Source organism: Urocampus carinirostris, chromosome 17 (assembly GCF_059441175.1).
Source record: "Urocampus carinirostris isolate Australia breed hairy pipefish chromosome 17, RoL_Ucar_1.0, whole genome shotgun sequence".
Classification (NCBI taxonomy): Eukaryota; Metazoa; Chordata; class Actinopteri; order Syngnathiformes; family Syngnathidae; genus Urocampus; species Urocampus carinirostris.
The window spans coordinates 8037461-8059987 of record NC_142365.1 but is presented as its reverse complement, the minus strand read 5'-3'; the positions used below and the strand labels follow the sequence as shown (position 1 = coordinate 8059987).

The 22527-nt window shown below is 40.7% G+C and overlaps 1 protein-coding gene across 3 annotated transcripts in view; it reads left to right on the top strand.

Annotated features, from left to right (window-relative positions):
* LOC148349082 (cationic amino acid transporter 2) overlaps positions 1-20433 on the top strand; it is a 53777-nt gene extending 33344 nt beyond the window's left edge. For 2 of the 3 annotated variants that reach the window (XM_088321517.1, XM_088321518.1), the window contains 10 exons: positions 2221-2341; positions 5130-5511; positions 5595-5750; positions 9495-9651; positions 11067-11200; positions 11282-11504; positions 13198-13334; positions 13401-13503; positions 15508-15632; positions 15709-16019. In XM_088321517.1, coding sequence (XP_088177643.1) covers positions 2270-2341; positions 5130-5511; positions 5595-5750; positions 9495-9651; positions 11067-11200; positions 11282-11504; positions 13198-13334; positions 13401-13503; positions 15508-15632; positions 15709-15884 — 1665 coding nt within the window. In that variant the 5' untranslated portion in view covers positions 2221-2269 and the 3' untranslated portion in view covers positions 15885-16019. Of the gene's footprint in view, positions 1-2220; positions 2342-5129; positions 5512-5594; positions 5751-9494; positions 9652-11066; positions 11201-11281; positions 11505-13197; positions 13335-13400; positions 13504-15507; positions 15633-15708; positions 16020-18923; positions 19033-19106 lie in introns of those variants that run through there. The other variant, XM_088321519.1, reaches the window with a different exon arrangement.
* The last annotated feature ends 2094 nt before the right edge of the window (positions 20434-22527 follow it).

The following is a 22527-nucleotide window of genomic DNA, read 5'->3' as shown; positions in this document are numbered from 1 at the left end:
CTGAGAGTGGAATGAATTCAGCGGCCAATTACTTTGTGAGCTCACTTTGTGGTCTCCATAAATGATTAACCGGGAGAAGGTTTGTCCATTTCCTACCGCTAATAAAGCTTGCTCACCCTCCTACCTCACCTAACATTTGCATACACTAGTAAGTACATTTCAGTAATAGTGTTGAATAAATCATTCAAATATTTCAAACACATTTTCTTTTAGACATTTACCTTCAACCTATACAGAAAATCTCTAGAATCTAAGGACTGCACCATTAGTGTCCTCAAACAGTGTCCCTTCTGCTCTGATGATCCTTTACTCATTTTGTTGCCGAGTACACGTTCCCGCTAAAAACAATTTCACTTGACGTCACACTTCACATTCAACTTGGATCCTTATTGTGTTTGTAAGGCAGTGATGCCTCACTATAATTTCACTACCGTTTGAAAGTTTGGAGTCGATTAGAAATGTCTTTATTTCTTGAAGAAAACATGAAGCTAATCAGAAATACACCCTATACATAATTAATGTGGTAAATAACTAGTAGACCAGAAACTAGTTCAGACCATTTCACAGCTGTATGCAAATGCCGACAGTGCGGTACTGATCAATTGTACAATTGGAGCGTGGTTTCAAACCATTGTTTCTTCAACTTAATTCAGCATCTTCCTGGAGAGGATCATGAACGAAGCAATGGATTACCAGGTACACTCAGCTTTGGGGGACAAACATTACTACAGGACTGTCAGGAAAAGAACAAAAACTTAGAGATCTGGTCCATCGCCTGGACAAACCATAAACCCAGCATGGAATGGGAATCAGTACAGAAAAAAACAACAGTACTGACCAACAACCCTCAAGGTATCGCTTCAAACATCATCTGTTACCAAATTTAAACATATTGGAGAACCAGAAATCATGGCCAGAATAGCTCAATCCACAACGACACTTGCCAGTCTAAAACCCATCAAGAGGGACAAGAATATTGCAGTCAAATCAAAGATCAGACTCATGCAACCCCTGGTTACTTCCATCTTTCTCTTCACTTGCGATACATGGACTCTCACAGCAAAACTGGAAAAGAAAATTCATTTCAAACCAGCATGTGACACGACCCAGAATGGAATCTCGGACCCAATTGCGTTCATTTTAACGGAATCTTTATTGGGTTGAGCTGACAGAGCTTGCTTTGGAAGCCGATGGTTGTCGGTCGCTAGCAGCGTTGGACGGAATGGCAGTTCCGTGACTGGTAGGCAGAATCGATATGGCTTAGCGGGCAGGTCGATGGCCAGGGCAGGAGAGCAGGTTGTAAACGTGGGACAGAAACAGGGCGAAACCGAATCAAACAGGAGAAGTCTTTGGTACTGGAATCTGGCAAACACACACAGAGAGACACAAGTACGGTCTGACAGTCCTCTCTGAGCGCTGACAGCTTAAGAGGAGAGTGCCAGCCAATCAGAGAGCGCGCTCCAGCACGCCAAACGATTTCCCCAGGTGTCTTCATTTTGGCAATTATGACAGTAAGAATATTAAGGCAAAAACATTTTATTCATAGCTCCTACTTGAGTTTGTATAGCGTGGTGAGTTGGTTCGGCACTAAAAGCACATTCACTCAATTGTTAAAATAAACCAGTCACACCTTCAATACCAAATATAAAAATCATTTTTTTGCCCATTGTTTGTAAATAAACGTGTTGTGCTTAAAAAAATCATTTGTCATCCTTAATTATGATATGTAGGGTAGGTTACTTTTGTGGGTTGAATGATAAAGCATAATAATGAAAAACAAAGCTAAATATTTGGAGTTTAGATTTTTAGAACAGATATCCTGGATCTGTCCCCAGGGCCAAACTGAGTTTGACATCCCTGGCTTTTTAAAACAGAATATTCTGGGCAAAGATGAACTACATGACAATGGGTTGTAGGATTCACGAGTGCGCCATCATAATAGCTGACTATAACTTTTATACTTCTATTAATGTTATTTAATCAAACTTTATACAACTTTGTCATTTTACAGTTTTTACATTAGCTATTTATTACAACTTTACTTAGTACACCATTTCTACTTGACAGATTTCTCCTATCACAGGTTTTTTTTTAAACATAAACCCCGCCGTAAACGATAAACAGTATTCTGTTTAAATTATTTCTAGCCCTCTGAAAGTGACCCTTGGTGATGCTCAAATCCAATAATACTCCCTCCTTCACTCTGTTTTCACTCCCCAGAAATGACAAGTATGTCTGAAATGTAACATAACGCATCAAAAAACTCGCTATGAAGATTTTGCAGTTAAGGGTTCGACACAACCACACCGGCGTTGAACGTCAGGCTCATCCTGCTGCAACGGTGAGGGAATAAATAGTAAATATTTTTATGAGCTACTATTTTAATGACTATCAATACTTTTTTTAAAATCGTGTAACGAAGGAGTCACTATCCTTTTTTATTTTGTTAACTGTTGGCACAAAAAAGTACCAGTATGATATGCATTTCTAGAATAACTTATCATTGTATTACTATGTTGTTATTGTCTTGTTATTATGTTATTACTAGGTTATAATTTTGAGAAGTGGGGTTAAAATAAGCTGAGTCAATTACTAAAAACGGAATACCCCGACCTGTCAAGAGAACAAAATTTACGCAAAGTCTGTATCAAGAGCAGGTTCAAAAGACGTTTATTTATAATGATAGTCCTATTCTTTAGCTTGGATCTCCTTTTTATATATATTTTTTGGCTTTTTAAAAAAAATATTTCATTTATTTTTGGTCTTTGTTGTTCCTTCTTCCACTACTGATGTGTTACTGTGAATTATTTTTAGAAAATGTGATTTCAACTTGCATGGGAAATCATTGATTTTAAAGGTGTCTTTAAAGGGACAGTATATATTGTATTGTCGCTCCTAGTGGTAAAACAAATTTTCATTAAAACAAACATTGATATAAATACTAACAAAAAAATACATGATAATATAAATGTTGACATAATTGTCCGCCATATTGTTGCTTCAGGTACACAAATAACAAAAATTTTTGGATGAAAAATGGTGCAGTTTGCTCACTTTGAGGCTCCGTAGTTTGTATTCCTTTGTCGTTTTCGGTTAGGCAACACGATAAAGGACATTTAGTGGTCAAATAATACATACTGTCCCTTTAAAACAGGTGTGTCAAATTTAAAGCCCAGGGGCTGGGTTTGGACACGGCTGGATTGTTTATTCTGCCTGGCCATAAATTTCTGAGTACGTCTCAAAAAGAAACGAGTCCGTAGGTCATTTCTGTCAAACGTTATGATTATTTTAAGTAAATGCAAACCTAATGCTCATTTTGACCACTGGAGGGCAGTATGGGATATACTCTCATCTTAGTAGACCCAGCCTTGTAGTTTGATGTGATGCAGTCTGGATTTTTACCTATTCATTTCAAACCAGTACAACATTGAAGGCTAAATTATATTGTTTCCTTAGCTCCCACTTGAGTTTATATAGCATGGTGAGTTGGTTCAGGTGTAAAACTGCACTCACTCAACCGTAAAAATAAACCAGTTAACAGATTCAATCCCATACATGAAAATATTTTTCCCTATTGTTTGTGAATAAATGTGCATGCTTAAAAAATATCCCTTGTCATTTATGGTTGTAACAAGTAAGGTATGCTACTAAAGTAGGCTGAATGATGAAGATTACTAAAAAACTACAGTAAGCTAAAATTTGAAGTCAACATTCTTTCGCTGGTCCGGTCCGCCTGAGAACAGAAAGTCCGGATATGGCTCCTGTGCCAAACTGAGTTTGATATCTCTTGGTGTAAATACTGTATATAATTAGTTCTTTCAAGATTCTTTTTTGAATTAGACTATAATTGTCACATAAATTCAGACAGACCTAAAGGCAGGACACAAAGAGACAAAAACAGGGTTCACGCAATCAAACGCTTAATAGGGAGCGTTTATTTAATAATAATATAACAATCACTACTAGGCCTTTAGTGTTAACTGTGGCGTTCCTCAAGGTTTAGTACTCGGTCCCCTTCTTTTCAGCATTTATATGCTTCTGTTAGGTGCTATTAATCACAAGTTAAATATCAGTTTTCATTGCTATGCAGCGGGACCAGGACTGCCAAAAAGGGCAATTTGGGATGATAAATTTGGGGAGGTTGTCTTGGAGGAGAAAGTCTTGAGAAAAATATTTGAGGAATATTTTGAATTTGATACATTGAGACAAATGTTCCGGTATCAAGAGCTTGCCGTCTTGGAGAGGTAATATCTCGAGATGAGTACAATGACGACCCAGCAACATGGAGTGGGAGACTGGAGTATTTATAGCAAAGGGTGGCTAATGATAATTGGGTGCACCTAGACAGAAGAGTGTGGAGGGGAATGAGAAAATGGGGCAATGCTGCCATCTCTTAGAAAGGGGAGGGACTGCAGGCGCAGGACCAAGACAATTATGTATTTATCTTTTTAACTCTGTGCCTATATAGTAAGCAAAGGTTTTAGTGGTGCCCTGAGCCTGTTAGAATCCTATTTCTATCCATCTATCTACCTTGGTCATATCCCTCAAGGGGGGTGACCGACAGCAAGACAAACACATACAATAACAAAGAAAATAAAAGGGAAAAAGTAGCAAAAAAAACACACACAAATTTTTGGACCATGGCCAACCCAAATGCCCAAACACCCAAACAAGTTAACCACCTTGGCACCCAAGTTGGTCATGCTTTCGTCCCTCCAGAGGAAACGGGACACAAGAGACACAAGGGGGGCGGGAGACAGAAAGGTCTCGCAAACCCTTGTTATAGGGTCACTAAATGTGAGAGGATGTGGAAGTAAAGCAACTGAGTGGAAGAAAGAGGAGATCGGAAGGATGTTAGAATCCTACATCTAATAATTACAGCCTGGTAATAACATAATAGTAACATAGTAATAGCGTAAGTCCTTTTATAAAATAGATGAAACTGAAGGCCCTTTTCGCTAATCAGAAGCAAAAAAGTCGCTCTTAGCCTCAAAACAAAGATGTTGGCTGAGGCTCACAGTAGCTGTCAAAGGTCATTTTCCTCAATTTGTTTCTCTTCTTCCTTTTTTTGTCAGGTTTTGTTTTTATATATGACAAAAGCTTTATAAAAATGTGATTTGATGTTGTAGTTGCCCGCCAGGATGTCCGGTGCAAAGATCCTGACGTTCCTTCAGAGCTTATCACGCAGGAAACCTCTGGAGCCCGAAGGAGAGGTCTCCAACTTCCGACGCTGCCTGACAACCCTGGACCTCGTGGCTCTGGGGGTGGGCAGCACATTAGGGGCCGGCGTGTACGTTCTGTCCGGGGAGGTGGCCAGAACCGTGGCCGGGCCTAGCATCATCATCTCCTTCTTGATAGCCGCCATTGCTTCAGTCTTTGCCGGACTGTGCTACGCCGAGTTCGGAGCTCGGGTTCCCAAGACCGGTTCTGCTTACCTCTACAGCTATGTGACAGTGGGCGAGATTTGGGCTTTTATCACCGGGTGGAATCTTCTTCTGTCTTATGTTATCGGTAAAAACATATTTTGTTTTTGGTCCGCTTCCTCCATATCCCAATCGTGGGTTGTTATTAATGAAGTTTCCATTTGCATTCAGGGACATCCAGTGTTGCAAGAGCATGGAGTGGAACTTTCGATGACCTCATTGGAAATGTTATTGCTAATTCACTGGGAAAACACGCTGCTATGGACCTGCCAGGTTTAGCTCCCTACCCGGACTTCTTTGCAGCTGGACTTATCATGCTTTTGGCAGGTACGCTTCAACCATTCCAGGCATTCAAGTATTACATCTGTCAGGATCTGGAACGCTAACTTCCCCTGGACCTGGGTCAGGGACGTATGGTTCATGAGGCAGGTATGGCTCTTTGCATGAGTACATCTGGCTCGGAGATCAAATAAGGAACTGTTGGGAATTAAATACCAAAATGTACCGTTTACCAAATTGTTTGAATTAGTTATCTGACTCCATTAACCAAACACAACCTACATTCACTCAACAATTTATGCGCGCTCGTTTCTTGAGGGAAACGATGAACAAGAAAGCCGACATTTTCACACGGGAGCAGATTTAATCTCAAAAACAATTTAACTGAGTTTACTCCATCGAAAACAGCCGAATTCGTCGAATTAGTGTCGTTGGAGTCCCTGGCAAGCCTTCTCTGAAGTCCTTTTGCTTTCTCTTCTTGGCCCACGTCTCCCCGCAAGATGGCGTCTTGACTCCTCCCATGGGCGTGCCAAGGAAGCCCCCCCTGGGTGTTGCAATATCTGGAAAACTCTAAACAACACCGAGCGTTTCTACGTCATCAGGGCCTTGTTCTCAAAACATCGCCTGCCGTTCTCCGTCAGAGTCCTGTTATCAAAATTCCCCAGTCAAAATATTCTGCATTTGGAACAGCGTGACCTGAAGCCTTTTCAGTGAAAATGTTCATTGCATTATGAGTCAATCGGTTAAAATCCTTTATAGTCCAATGTATAAAATCCTTTATAGTCAAATGTATAAAATCCTTCAGAACGCAGTAATCTTTTCTGTGACTTTTCGATTGCGAAGCCAAAGAAACTCTGTAAATCATCTGTTCTATCCAAAATATATTGGGAAAAATGTTAACTGCAGTTTACACTCATGGTGTTACATCAACTGACCCCGTTTAGGCTCTGCGTCTCTGAGGAATCTTTTACATGTAAGCTCATTAAACAATGTGCAGTATGCTCACTGTGTCAGGACCAGGACAGGAAACAGGAAGCGGAACCCACTCGCGTAACGTTACTCACAGTTTGTTGGGGAGAAGAGAAAGGAGTGCACACTCGATCCGGAGATCGTTGGTCGCGGGGAGTAGATTGCTCGGAACACGGAAGTGGTCAAAATCAAACAGATCTTGGCGAGAGCAAAACAGGAGCAAAAAACACAGGAAAAAAAACGAGATTCACGGGGCTTGGCAAACAACAACAAAAACACAGGGAAAAAAAGGAGATTCTCAGGGCTTGACGTGTCAAAACAGAGTTTCGCAGACGCTCCGACTAGAAAGGCGACTCACAGGACAGTAGTCAGGGAGCAATCTGTCAACGAGTTTCAACTGGTGTCCTTGGGCGGGGCCAATTGGGCGCCCTGGCAACCGTGACAGAGGCTGGCGCCACACGGCGGGGGCCCATTGGGCGCCATGGCAACCGTGACACACTGTTGAGATGCCTTATGATGAAAACCAGCAGAACAATCTCTAAACATTGGAAAACACCAGCCAAGCACCCAGAGCAATTTGATTGGGTAAGCAGTAGGGGTGGGCGGATCTCTGCACACACAGTACACTTCCTTCTCTTTTTCACCCACTGCCCTGTGTGCCAAAGGTGTATACATCCGTATCCTTCTCGTTTGCAGTATTTTGTGACATTTTTACTAAATAACCCTGCTAGCACCTTGTTTTGAAACCATCATTTAGAACAAAAATGAAGGTCAAAATGAAGTAAGAAGGAAGAATAATTTTTTTCTACTTGTTTGGTGCTTTTGTCCAATTTTTTCCCAAAATATATGGTGTGGCTCTTAAAGAAAATCTAAGTATTTTGCTTTCATGGCTCTTTGAGTCAAAAATGTTCTCGACCCCTGCTCTAAGGCAAAGATGGGTAAATTACCAAATGAAAATGATAAAAGATATAACCACATATACAATGGCAACAAAGTAGTGCTTAAAAAAGCGTTTTGGTGCAACTCTTGTCCCCAGATTCCCTTTGTGTATGGCCCCCCTTAAAAATATTTTTTCATGTTACTGCGCTCAAGGCCAATATTCAAATAACTGTCATATATTTATTTTATTTATCAGGATATTTCTCTTTTTCACTGCTTATTATCAAATTCAGTGCTTAAAAATAGGGACTTACTATATTGTCTTTTCTTTATTGTGTGTACTTCTGAGTATATCCTATACTGTCCTCTAGTGGCCAGGAGGAGCATTCTGTCTGCATTTACTTTAAGAAAAAATCATAACTTTTGCGAGAAATGAGCTAGGGACTCGCTTCTTTTTAAGACATACCGTATTTTCCGCACTATAAGGCGCACCGTGTTATAAGGCGCACCTTCAATGAATGATATATTTTAAAACTTTTTCTATACATAAGGCGCACCGGATTATAAGGCGCTACAATGGGAACGTCGACAAAACAGTCAGATAGTTCAGTCAAACTTATTACCCCCTTAACATTCCGAACGCTTGCAAAGAAGCAAATACGTGTCTCAGACATGTACGGAAACAGTGTCTGTACGATGTCACCAATCACTCAAACGCATCGTTCCAAATATCATTCGGAAGGTTAAAGTCTTGGGATTCAAGAAATGCCAAACATTTCTTAGTTTCCATTTTATTTTTTGCTGGCAGCAAAGTAAGAATTTTATTGTGCAGGGAAACGGGGTTCTTTACTGTGCATATGACAATAAACACTTTGAATTGAATTTAGTTTAAAAATACACTCATCACAGAAACATCAAGATCGTTCTAAAACAAGATACCGGGAAAATATAAAGCCGCATAGCTCACCTAAGTTCTCTTTCAGCCATCACGTTCGATAATGATACGTAACCATGGTCTTCTTACAACCGTAAGTGTAGTAAATCCAGGAGGGTAAAATATTTAGTAAAAAATGTTTTCTCTATGCCGTAGTGCAACCCAACGTGTGATTCACATTCATCTTTTTCGGCCAATTGCAGGCTTTGTTTCGCCCCTTTAGCCTATGCGAGCCTGTAAATGATAAAAAGGATCCGCCCCTTTTACCTCCGAATAACTTTCGCCAATAGTGACTGATTCAAATGATGATTGACACATTGGTTAGGAAATGAAACGCCGGTATATAAATCCCAGCATACACTGCGAACTACTTCGCCTTCGGGGAAAAATCTAGTCGGCGGCTGCTTGCCTTAGTTGCAAGACTTTGCGCCCTAATATTGATCCATATATAAGGCGCACTGTATTATAAGGCTCATGGTCAGCTTTTGAAAAAAATAAAGGCTTTTAGGTGCGCCTTATAGTGCGGAAAATACGGTACTCATTTTGGAGAAACGAAACTATTTATAAAGCAATATAGAATCATATATTCTCCAAAAAGTTTGCACACCCCAAGAGGGGTGAGGCAAAACTGCACATATCTGCATCCATTCTCTCCACACCTGTCTCATCTGGCAACATAAGCTCTTGGCTTATTGCCATCATTGCGATCACAACAGGTTCCTGATTTCTTGTTTGGACAATTTCTCGGTTTGTGACACTATACCTGGGATTATTAAACATCTTCTTTGAGCTCTCCAGCCTAGTTTTCTGCTTCCTTGTATAGAAACTAGAAACAAACATAACAATGGCAATGACAAGTCAATTAAAAAGGCCGGGTATGATGAGAATTGGACACAGGTGTGCACAGTACGGCCACTCCCCCCTGTGGCACTCTCTGGGGGAAGGTGGCATTGCAAGATCCTGACAACATAGCAACTTCTCTAAATGTCACTGTGTGGTTTCCTTTCTAGGGATTCTTGCATTTGGTGTAAAAGAGTCCGCCATCGTGAACAAAATCTTCACAGCAGTCAACATTGTCGTGCTACTCTTTGTTATTCTCACCGGCTTCATAAAGGGAGATCTCAACAACTGGTACATTGATGAAGAACATCTTCAACAATCACAAGAGTATGCCTAGTTTTTTTACGCCACACAATAGACAGCAAACATATCAATACATACATAGATGAATTGAGACATTAAAAGAGAAGACAATGGATAAATAGTACATAATTAAAAGTAATGAAGGAAGGATGGAAGGAAGGAAGGAAAGAGTAAAAGAAAGAAGTAAGAAAAAGTAAAAAAAGGAAGGTAGTGAAAGTGGACAAATAAAAAAATTATGTGTATATATATATATATATATCTCATCTCATCTCATCTCATCAGCTGTACCGCTTATCCTTATTAGGGTCGCAGGGGGGCTGGAGCCCATCCCAACCATCTTTGGGCAGTGGGCAGGGGACACCCTGAACTGGTTGCCAGCCAATCTCAGGGCACACGGGGACAGACAACTCACTCGCTCAGTCACACCTAGGGACAATTTTGACCGGCCAATTCATCTGAGATGCATGTCTTTGGAATGTGGGAGGAAACCGGAGTGCCCGGAGGAAACCCACGCAAGCACGGGGAGAACATACAAACTCCGCACAGTAAGGCCGGTAGCTGGATTTGAACCCACGCAGGAGGTTCCCACGACCTCAGAACTGTGCCGCACACGCGCTAACCACTGCGCCGCCGTGCTGGTATATATATATATATATATATATGCATATTTTTGTATACAAGTATATTTGTGAATAAATAGATAAAATGATAAAGGAAGGAAGGCAGGAAGGAAAGATGGAAGGAAGAAATGAAGGAAGGAAGGAAGGGAGGAAGGAAGGAAGGAAAGATAGAAAGAAAGGAATCAAGTATGGAAGGAAGGAAAGGAGGGAAAATGAAAAGAAAGAAGGAATAAAAAGGAAAAGATGCAAGGAAAAGAAAGAAAGAAACTGGATGAATGAATAAATAAATAAAAAAGTATACATATATATATATATATATATATATATATATATATATATATATATATATATATATATATATATTTGTGTACAATTATATTGATGAATAAGTAAATAAAATAATAAGATTGATAAATGAAGAAGGAAGGAAGGAAGGAAAGCAAGAGAGACAAATGAAAGAGAGAAATGAAGGAGAGACAGAAAGAAATTACAGAAAGAAGGAAAAGAAAGAAGGAAAAGAAAAAAATGAAAAAGATAAACAAAGAAATTAAAGACAGAAGGAAAAGAAAGAAATGAAAGCTAGAAGGAAAAGAAAGTAGGGAAAACAGAAGGAAAAGAAAGAAATTGAGAGCCAACAAATGAATATATAAAAAGATAATTTATATTTGTATACAAGTTAATTGACGAATGACTAAATAAAATAAACCAAGGAAGGAAGGAAGGGATGTTTTCTGTTGCATACACAACACAGCGACATCTAGTAGTTTGTTAATACAAACTGTCCCTTTAAATAAATCAAAAACTGTTTATCTTTCCCAGAAACACTTCATCCTTCAATGAAACTCTGAATTTTGGAAGCGGCGGATTTTTCCCTTTCGGATTTGACGGCACGCTAGCTGGAGCGGCGACATGCTTTTACGCATTTGTGGGCTTTGACTGCATTGCCACAACCGGTAAACAAAGAAAAAACACCCCAGATAAAAGAAAAACCGATCCGTTTTTATCAATGCTTGTTTTTGTTTTGTTTTTAATAGGAGAGGAGGTCCAGAACCCCCAAAAATCAATCCCCTTGGGAATCGTGGCCTCGCTTCTCATTTGCTTCCTAGCTTATTTCGGCGTGTCGGCCGCCCTGACGCTAATGATGCCGTATTATTTGCTTAGCGTTCACAGCCCGCTGCCCGCAGCTTTTACCTACGTGGGCTGGGGTCCCGCTAAGTACGCTGTTGCAGTGGGGTCCCTCTGCGCACTCTCAACAAGGTAAGAAACTTGTACAGTAGACCCACCGGGATAAGGCATTAAACTGCTCTAAAGGTGGGCGATATTGCTGTATGGCGGGGGATAGAAAACAATGGTATTTAGCTAATGCATTACAAACACTTGAAACAACTAGAGATCCCAGGGGCCACAAACCTGCCGTTTGTTTCTAAAGTACTTGAAAAACTTGTGGCACAGCAGCTGAATAATAAGTCTGGGAATAATCTTTTTGAGGATTCAGGGCTGATCACTCCACTGAGACAGCCCTGATTATGGTAACAAACCATCATCTCCTGGCGTCATCACTGTAGTTGTTGCTGGATCTCAGTGACCATAATATTTTACTAGATCGGCTGGAAAAATGGATTGGTCTCTCAGGAACTGTCATCTCATGGTTCAGATCCGACCTCTCAGATAGGACTGATTGTGTTAGATTAGGGGATGTGACCTCTGAGCACTTTGATGTTACCTGCGGCGTTCCACTGGGCTTAGTACTTGTTCCCCTTCTTTTTAGCATTTATATGCTTCCGTTAGGTGATATTATTCGCAAATCAAATATCAGTTTTCATTGCTATGGGGATTACTCTCATCTGTATCTTCCATTTTTTCGCAACATTGCAAACATTTGCCCTATGCTGTCCTAGTGTGATGCTGAGATTATAATTCAAGCATTTGTTGCCTCCCATCTCGATTACTGTAATGTACTACTCTCTGGTCTTCCAAAGTCTAGCATCAGCTGGAACAAAACACTGCAGCGAAGCTTCTAACTAAGACAAGAACATTTAATTACCTTAATTGTGGCTGACCTGCACTGGCTCCCTTCATATATTTCATATTTAATCTCGCCCTATGTTCCTGCTCAGAGCCTTCACTCGTAAAATGCTGGACTACTAGTGATCCCAGGAACCAAGAAGAAATCTGCAGGTTTCAGAGCGTTCTCCATTCAGGCCCTGGTGCTGTGGAATGCTCTGCCCTCTAAGATTCGGTCTGCAGTGGAACTGTTTAAATCTTGGCTCAAATAACACTTATATTCTATAGCTTATGAATGACCCATATTTCATGTTTAAGATGTTTGTTGATGCCTTTGCAACATCCATTGCAGCCTGATCATCCTGGAAGAGGGAATACTTCTTGTGTGGCCCCTTCTCAAGGTTTCTTAATTTCCTCATGCAGTGGTTTTTGAGTTTTTCCTTGCCCGCATGCCTGTTTTACATCATGGGATAGTGTAATAGTACAGATACCGTCGTACACATGAAAACTACAAATTTTAAAATTTGTAAACTGACAGTATAAATCCCTCAAGATGTACAATATCCGTCTCGAAAGACCAATTGTTAGGATCAACAGGCTTAAAATAAAGAAGTAATACTTATACAGTAAATGATTACATGACTACCATGTTTCTATAGTGCAGTGGTTAGCACATTTACCAAGATACGGTGATAACATTTGGTGGCCTGGACAGGGATGGGTGACACGAGGCTGTGCATGTCAAAGACACACCACAGGATATGGTGCCCCTAAGACTCTTGTAATTAGGGGTTCCAACCTACCAACCCAAAAAGCTTTTGGGCATTCAAAATATTATTAGTTAATGTCGGAAAATGCTGTAATTCCACATCATAATGTGAAAACATCATAAGGTGGGGTCGCCATATCCCGGGGTTCTACTATTAAGTACTTCTTCTCCCATCAGCCTCTTGGGGTCGATGTTCCCGATGCCCCGAGTGCTCTTCGCCATGGCGAGAGATGGCCTTCTCTTCAGCCCTCTCAGCAAAATGAGCGAAAGACAAAGTCCTGTGTTTGCCACCATCGCTTCAGGGGTTGTCGCGGGTAAGAAAGACGAATACAACAACCATTTTAGTTCTCGAGTCTGAATGAAACCTTCTTTCTTTGCAGCCATCATGGCATTGCTTTTTGACCTGAAAGCGCTCGTTGACATGATGTCCATTGGAACCTTGTTTGCTTACACCCTCGTTGCCATATGTATTCTCATTTTAAGGTAAGGTTGTTTAGTTCAGTCGGGTTATTAAATGTCGAAAGACCAGATTTATTTTCATTTCGACCCTTCGGCTACATTTATTTGTGCATTCGTACTTTTAGGCAGGCAAGTGTTGGTCACCTATCCTTAAATACAGAATATACTTTTTTTTAATCTACCATTCAAGCTAAGCTGTATACGACCCCAGCTAATTACAGTAACCCCTTGCTTTATCGCTGTTTACTATTTGCGATTTCGCTGCTTCAACAATTTTCATCGTGTTAAGGCCAGAACGGAGACAGAACCCACTTGCGTTACGTTTCTCAGTTTTATTGGAAGAAAGGGAAGGGTTGTACCTACGATCCAGTGATCGCTGGACGCGGGAAGCAGGTCGCTCTGAACGCGGAAGTGGGACTTCTGTGACGAGCGATGGCGGTGTCGGGAACGGAAAAAACGGGTCAGTAGCCGGGTCAGGAGAGAACAAAAACGTGGTCGAAAGCCTGGGGAGAAGAGTAGACGTGGTCAGGATCAAAAAACAGGTTGAAGCCGGGAAACAGACAGGAGCAAAAACAGATGGGAGTCAGGGTCGAAAAAGCTTGCCTAGAGTGCACTGAGGTTCGCAGACGGACTGACAACCAGTGACAGAAATTAGTGGTTTTAAATACTGACAAGGAGCCAATCAACGTCCGAGGCAATTGGCGCCAAAGGAGCGGGCACAGGTGCTTCGCATCAGTAATCATGACACCTCGTATATTGTTCATGCATCCTGATTGGCTAAACAGAGGAAGGTTCTTTCTATCGCCAACAAAGTTGGACTCCTAGTCCCGCTAAACTTGCTCTGGAGACACAAGCGGGTATCTGGTGCTCGCCTAGTGGCTCCCTGGCGCTTGTAAAAAAAGTGTTTGATAATGGTAAAATATATGGTTTCTGTAGGATAAAACCGACAGGTAAATGCAGTTCTTCATAATTTACACATGATGGCGGCAAAGTATCATGGAGAGTAAATTGGATTATTTCCTTAATCCATACAAGTGTGTGAAAAAACAGCAAAAATATTTTTGAAATTTTAATTTGACAGTAAAAGAAGTTATTTGTGAATAAAAAAAAGATTTATAGAGTACAGTACTTTTATTTGTTAAACAATTACTTGAGCAAGTAAATTGGTTTTGAATATCGTAGGACGTTTTTGGAACCCAGCCCTTGTAAAAAACAAGTGATGGTTTTATAACCTTTTTATTTGTTCAGCCATTTATAACTCCTTTATCTGTTTAGCCAAAGTTAGAGCACTTAATAATTATTATTTTTAGGTTTCAGTAAGGAAAAGGCCTTGAGTTTTATCTGTACTTGCCAGACTTGGTCCAGACAAAGTGTCGGTGTAAAGTAGGAATTCTTCTACTATCTTTAAAGTTTTATTTTTGTCATGGCCTGCCCTCCCAGTATGAAAGTAGCTGTCAGTCATTTTGAGGGCGCATTCGTGAATCCTACATGCCATTATCCTGTAGCTCACATGTGCCCATAATATTCTATTACAAAATATTTTCGAAGATACTGTGTCAAGAACCGGAACAGGATCAGGACCCAAATGCGTGACGTTGCTCACACAAGCCTTTTATTTTACGGGAAATGGGGATTCATGCACGTTAGGGAGTAGCCTGGCGAGGAATGACAGGAAGCCAGAGGCCGACGAGATCAATACCAATTGCCCGAGCATATATCAGATGGGATCAATACCGGTCAGGACGGAACAGACAGGATTGATAGCAAAACAGGATATCGAAATTAAACAGGACAAACTAGACGGGAACGAAACTGGAAACCGATATTAAACAGGACAAAATAAATGGGAACAATACCGGACAGGAAATACCAACAGGGAACAGGACCGAGTCAAAACCCACATCTTGCGGGGCAGAGGTTCATTGACGGACTCACAAAGGAAGAGTGAGAGCACTTTTATTGTGACCGTCTCACAACTGGAACGATTTAGACCTTCCTTCTTCATGATCTAAATTATCATCCGTACAGATACCAAGCTGATGTCGATACAGACAACAAACAAGAAGCTTTTACACTCCGTGGACTCTTTTGTCCACACTCTCATTGTACGACACGCACTTCTAAAAATGTGTCTTTTTTGACAGTTTCCATCAGTAAGTGCTGTTTTCAATCTGTTTGTAGTTACAATATCATTTTAACCCTGACAGTGTTTTTTTTTCCCCATTTCAGTATTTTTAGCCATCATCCTGAGTCTCCTCATCTCGCAAGCGTCGACCTCGCTGCAGTCTTCGGAGTGGTGGAGCGTAGTTTGCGTGGTCCTGACCGTGGCCATTCTGCTTCTCACTGTCGTTCTCGTCGGGAGACAACCGCAGAGCACATCCAGAGCTGCTTTCATGGCATGCTAACTATGCAAATCGCAACACTATGACATATTATATAGAGAGAAATGATACAATTATGAATTGGATTGACTAGTTTGCAAGGCAAGATTAGTTAAGTCCTTTGCAGAAGAAAATTAAAGCACCAGTGTGTATAACAGAGCAACCCCCGGTGGTGTAAAAATACTTCATTTATTAAAGAAAAACACAACAAAACACATGTAATTGCCAAGACCAGAACAAAGACAGGACCCACTTGTAAAGGATAGTACACACGCTCCGTAGATCGCTGGTCGCGTGGAGCAGGTTGCTCAGATGGCGAAAGATGGCGGTGTCGAGAGCGGAAAAAAAAATAGATCAGTGGACAGGACGGGGGAGCAAAAATCGTAGTCAAGTTCAGAAAATGGGTCGGGAATCAGAACAGGAGAGAGTCAGGGTCCAAAGGCTTGCCTAGCGTGAGCTGAGGTTCGCAGACAGACTGACAACCGGTGACAGGAAGTCGGGGGTTTTAAAAGGGACAAACAGCCAATCAGCGTCCGAGGCAGTTGGCGCCAAAGGAGCAGACTCAGGTGCCTCGCATCAGTAATCATGACAGTAATATCTAATAAAAATGTTTTTTTTTAATGTTGTTAGTTTTAGAATTTCGTAATTTTTTTACAAAATTTGTTGATAAAATTATGAGTTGGAATTAACTAGGTTTGCAAGGCAAATTATGTTGAGTCCTTTGCAGAAGAAAATGAAAGCACCAGTGTGTATAATAGAGCAACCCCTGGTGGTGTAAAAATAGTTTATCAGGAAAAAAACACTACAAAACACATGTAATATCTCATAAACAAGTTTTTTTTAGTTTAGAATTTTGTAATTATATTACAAAACTTGAGACGCCCTGTGGAGATGTTGACAAGTTTGGCTGCCATTTTAAATCTGCGGAAGCCCGAATGACGACTTTGCAAAGGTAGTTTGGCCGACTGGTGCTGATGGCACTTCACAGCCACGCACAGCTGACCCCTGATGATTGCCAAATCCCATGAGTCAGACATCTTTGACTGTTTCCTTCTCTAGCCACTCAGATCAGCCACTGTGCTGCAGGCAGTGGCCATCCGCTGTCTGCTCTTGTTATTTTTAGCTTCAGTGTCACTCACTTTCCACAGCGAACGTCGATGAGTGCTGTGGTTCCATTAACTTCTTTTTCACTGTATCTTTTCTTAGCCATTCTGGTTGCAGGCTGTGGCTCATTGCTATTTCACTTGTAAGCGTCTCCGCGTGAATAAAACTCTCTTCTTCCCTTAATGTCCTTCAGCCGGTCATGCAAGCGAAGGTCACTGAGTTCCGTGATCCAGGATCACGACCCTTAAAAGAATTCTACTATGCCCTTGCTGTAATTTACTGGCCTTTCAATAGCTACTTCTGCTAGCCGCAAAAGTTAGCCGCTTACACCAGCTCTGACCAACCCCAGGTACTCACTCTTTTCAGACGCTCCGGCTGTATCCAGCTCACTCAGTCTTTTGTTGACACTCGCCTGCTTTCATGTGCTGTCACGAGCTGAAATTCATCCTTTGCTAACGTAAGAAAATTATGGAAAGGGGTCTTTGGAAGTTTGTGAAGCGATATGCTTCTCAGCTTCCGTAGTGTGTCAGCTCAGAACTACCCAACAGTGGCCTCTTGTGGTGATTTATGACACATGTTCACCCTTAAGACAGAAATGATGAAATCATAAATAAACCTCATACCTTGTCGCGCTCCAGGGCTCCATGCCCTTACAAAATGTCGTATTTTCCCTCACAAAATACAAAATAATCTAACACCAATTTTTTTTCCCAAACGTGTTTATTGATGTAGTTTAACATGTTATATTGTACATGTGTTTCGTTATATCATATATATTGTTAATTAACATTTTATTGTGAGATCCTGAGCTGCTCGACATGAATGAAGTTTATTATAAAAAAGTACAAAAATGAAGTAGCTTGGACGTTCACTGTAGAAGAAAAAAATACATGCAAATATAATTAAGTAGAATAATAAATTTTTTAATTCTAATTATGAACTCATTTTCTGCATTAAATTATTGTTGGTAATATACTAATTAAAGGGATAACCACAAACCTGTCCTTTTTCATTTTCTCCATTTATACTTCCTTTTTTTCTTAACTTCTTTATACAACATCATAATTCGTAGTATAAGATAGATAGATACTTTGTTCATCCCCGAAGGGAAATTCACATTTCCAGCAGCATCCCTGAGCTGAGAACAATCGAGAACAATCGAAAATAACACGGGAGCTGCTGGAGTGGCTGCCATTCGTGACGGCGCCGGAAGAAAAGATTCAATTTGAATCATGTACAAACAAACAAACAATTGAATCATGTACAAACAAACAAACAAAATATTCATGTTTCAATAAGTGGAGTGTCAATAAAATGGGGGGAAAATAATTTCTGATACTGATATAACCAGGTAAAACTAATTTTAAGTTACCTGTCCAAATGAATATTCAACTTGATGAAGACGGTTTTTATTTCTGTAGTTTTTTATGAATTAAAGTATAGTGGAACCTCGCTAGTTCATGGTTCCACTCGTGCGGGTTCAGAGCTTCGCGGGTCTAAAAATTTTTACCTTACCTTCTCAATAAAAGCATTTATTGACTTGACGCCATTGAGCGCGAGCTTAATGCATCAAAGCAAGTGAGCCGTTTGAGAGCTGGCTCTCTTTAACGAGTTGAGCCAAAAAAGCCGGTTCTCTAAAAAAAGACGGACTTCCTTTCACTACACCAATCCGCTCGCTTCGTTTGCAACGAAAAAAAACCCCGATACCGAGATAGGGGCTACCACGGCGAACTCGTTTGACTTGATTGATTTGCCGTTTCGTGATAGTCGGTGTATACCGGATGGTACCCATAATTGACAAATTTGCGTTTTTCCGTACAGATTTTCTCGTACGTCGTACACGTCTTAAAATGCATAATAAACGTACTTTGTACGGCAAAAACGGACAGGTTGACAGGTATGGAACCTTATTTTGTATTTGTTCAATGTTTCAATATATTTGTTCTCTTGCAAACACAGGTCCCCTTTGTGCCGTTGCTTCCTATCCTGAGCACCTTGATCAATATTTATCTCATGGTTCAACTGGGATCGGACACATGGATACGCTATGCCGTGTGGATGGCTATTGGTACGTGTAGAATCTTGAAAGAATGTCTTTCATCGAAATGTGTGGACCACGTCTCTGTTTTCCTCTAAACGCAGGTTTAATCATCTACTTTGCATACGGAGTTCAGCACAGTGTTCAGAAGCAACGGCTCCAAAATTCACACAGTCAAGTCCACGTTGACGGAATCTCCTCCAATGCGGATGAAAATTGAACACTTGCACATGATTAATTGAAAGTATGTTAAAAAAAAAGATCCAGTATGAGGTTTTATACTCACAGACCTTTTTATTTATTACAGTGGCTTGCGAAACTATTTGGCCCCCTTGAACTTGGTGACCTTTTGCCACATTTCAGACTTCAAAGATATAAAACTGTCATTTCTTGTGAAGAATCAACAATACGTGGGACACAATCATGAAGTGGAACACACTTTATTGGATTTTTTAAACTTTTTTAACAAATAAAAAACAACAAAGTGGGTGTGCAAAATGATTCAGCCCCTTTATTTTCAGTACAGCAAACTCTGTCCAGAAGTTCAGTGAGGATCTCTGAATGATTCAGTGTTGATCTAACTGATTTACGATCATAAACTTAATCCACCTGTGTGTCATCAAGTCTCTGTATAAATGCACCTGCACTGTGATAGTCTCAGAGGTCTGTTTAAAGCACAGAGAGCATCATGAAGAACGAGGAACACACCAGGCAGGTCCGAGATACTGTTGTGGAGAAGTTTGAAGCTGGATTTGGATACAGAAAGATTTTCCAAGCTTTAAACATCCCAAGGAGCACTGTGCAAGCAATGATATTGAAATGAAAGGAGTATCAGACCACTGCAAATCTACCGAGATCGGGCCGTCCCCCCAAACTTTCAGCTCATACAAGGAGAAAACTGATCAGAGATGCAGCCAAGAGGCCCATGATCACTCTGGATGAACTGCAGAGGTCTACAGCTGAGGTGGGAGAATCTGTCTACAGGACAATAATTCGTCGTATACTGCACAAATCTGGCCTTTATGGAAGAGTGGCAAGAAGGAAGTGATTTCTTAAAGATATCCATAAGAGGTGTCGTTTAAAGTTTACCACAAGCCACCTGGGAGACACACCAAACATGTGGAAGAAGGTGCTCCGGTCAGATGAGACCAAAATCGAAATTTTTGGCAACAACGCGAGACGTTGTTTGGCGTAAAAGCAGCACAGCTCATCACCCTGAACACACAATCCCCACTGTCAAACATGGTGATGGCAGCATCATGGTTTGGGCCTGCTTTTCTTCAGCAGGGACAGGGAAGATGGTTAAAATTGATGGGAAGATGAATTGAGCAAACTACAGGACCATTCTGGACCATTTTTCGTTTTTTATTTGTTAAAAAAGTTTAAAATATCCAATAAAATGTGCTCCACTTCACGATTGTGTCCCACTTATTGCTGATGCTTCACAAGAAATTACAGTTTTATATCTTTATGTTTAAAGTCTGAAATGTGGCAAAAGGTCACAAAGTTCAAGGGGGCCAAATAGTTTCGCAAGCCACTGTATACCTTTCAATGTGTATTATGCATCTGTTTATGTAAAGCTTGGAAAGAATGAAGCCATTAACTCGATAACAATGTGTGTTGGTCCTTAAAGGGTAACTGTGAATGATTAGATCACTGGATGTTACTGTATCGTGCTATGCAACCCAAAAAAGAGTGCTAAAGAACACAAGGAAGAATAAAAACTGTCTCAAAGTGTATTTTTTACTCTCATTCTTTTGCCGGGCCTGGCGCAAACAAACTCTCGCATGATTTCTGAGATTTTGTACATAACAGCCAAGAATAATGACTTAAGAATCAAAATCATTTCAACCCGGCTAAAAAATAAAACAAGTCACACACAAATCAAAAATCGCATTGTTATATGAAACATTTTAGAATTAAGAATATGAATTGTCTTAATTGAAGTGGCAGGCCGTGCTTTTCACACCTAGGCCTTTAGTGTTGCTACATTTAAATCTATTCAACCCTTTAATAACTATTTTAAGGTTTTACTGCATCTACAGTTGAAAACATCAATAATAACCTCATATTATTTCGGATACAGCCACATTTTGTCTCCTAAAACCCTTTTTTATTAGTGTACAAAAAAAAACATTTTTTTTTTCATCAAGATTTCAATTACTCTGTCTTAAAAGACATGCTAAGCTCACGTTTAGCATCCCGGACGCTAACATGTAGCCACCCGGAGCTACCCGGAGCTACCCGGAGCTATCCGGCTTCAACGCCGCTATGCAGAGACACGAAAGCCGGGGGGAATCGGAGAGGAGGCGGACTTGCTAACACGAGGTGGTGTATCCCTGGATTTTCACAAAGAAAAGATTTCCATCTGCCGCAGGGATGTCGAACTTTTGGACTAGCGTGACGTCATCCACTCCGCTACAAGCACTCCTAGGGCATCATGTTAATCTGTTAAACGGGGTAGACTGCTGGAAGAGTGAATTTCCCTACAGGGATGAATAAAGTATCTATCTATCTATCTATCTATCTATCTAAAAATTCTTTGTGCGTTTCAGTTTAATCAAGAAGTTCTTTTCTATTGCCATCAAAGCTAATGCTGAAAGTGGAGCCTGTTCTGTCGTATTTCTGGTATGCGTTTTTAAAGCATTCGTTTAGGGATCAAGAGGTCGCAGGTTCGATTCCCGGGTCCTCCGTGTTATATGTCGAAGTGTCCTTGTGCAAGACACTGAAGCCCTAATGCCCCTGGTAGCAGGTAGTTGCCTTGCATAGCTGACGCTGCTATCGGGGTGTGAGTGTGGGTGAATGGGTGAGCGTGAATCACATTGTAAAGCGCTTTGGGAGGTCTTCAGTGACTTGGAAAGTGCTATATAAATGCAGACCATTTACATTTAAATTCAATTTATAGCTGAAAAAGTCAGTTTGGCAGAAGCAGTGGAGATTTTTTTCTTCACATAGTTGAAAAGTTGTCATAGTTTGTGAAAACAGTGACATGTTGCTACGTCTTCTAGAGTGTGCTGACTCTCCAACTCTGAATCGGATTTGCTAAACCAGAAGCTTTGTCTTCACTTGGGGCCTGCAGAGCTGATTGTGAAGGCCTCCAGCTAGATTTCCGACCCTAGCAACAAGTAATGATTGAAATTTAATTTGTTAAATGCTTGAATATGAAAGCACACATCCAGAAGCGGTCAAACCGGGGGAAAAGCAATTAAAGGAATCTTACAGACAATTTGGAGGCATTTATTAAGATTAATGGACAAAATATAATGAACATCACATGATCCAAATAGGGTAGCACGGCAGCGCATTGGTTAGGGCATGTGCGGCACAATTCTGAGGTCATGGGATCAAACCTTCCTGTGTGGAGTTTGCATGTTCTCCCTGTGCTTGCGTGGGTATGCATCTACTATAATGGCCCGGCAGATAACTCTCAAACTATAATGCAGCGCTTCAGCTACCTTGCCGCCGCAAGATTTCTCGGAAAATTTCCCGTATGAATCAAGTTAGCTGTAACCTGACGAACAACAT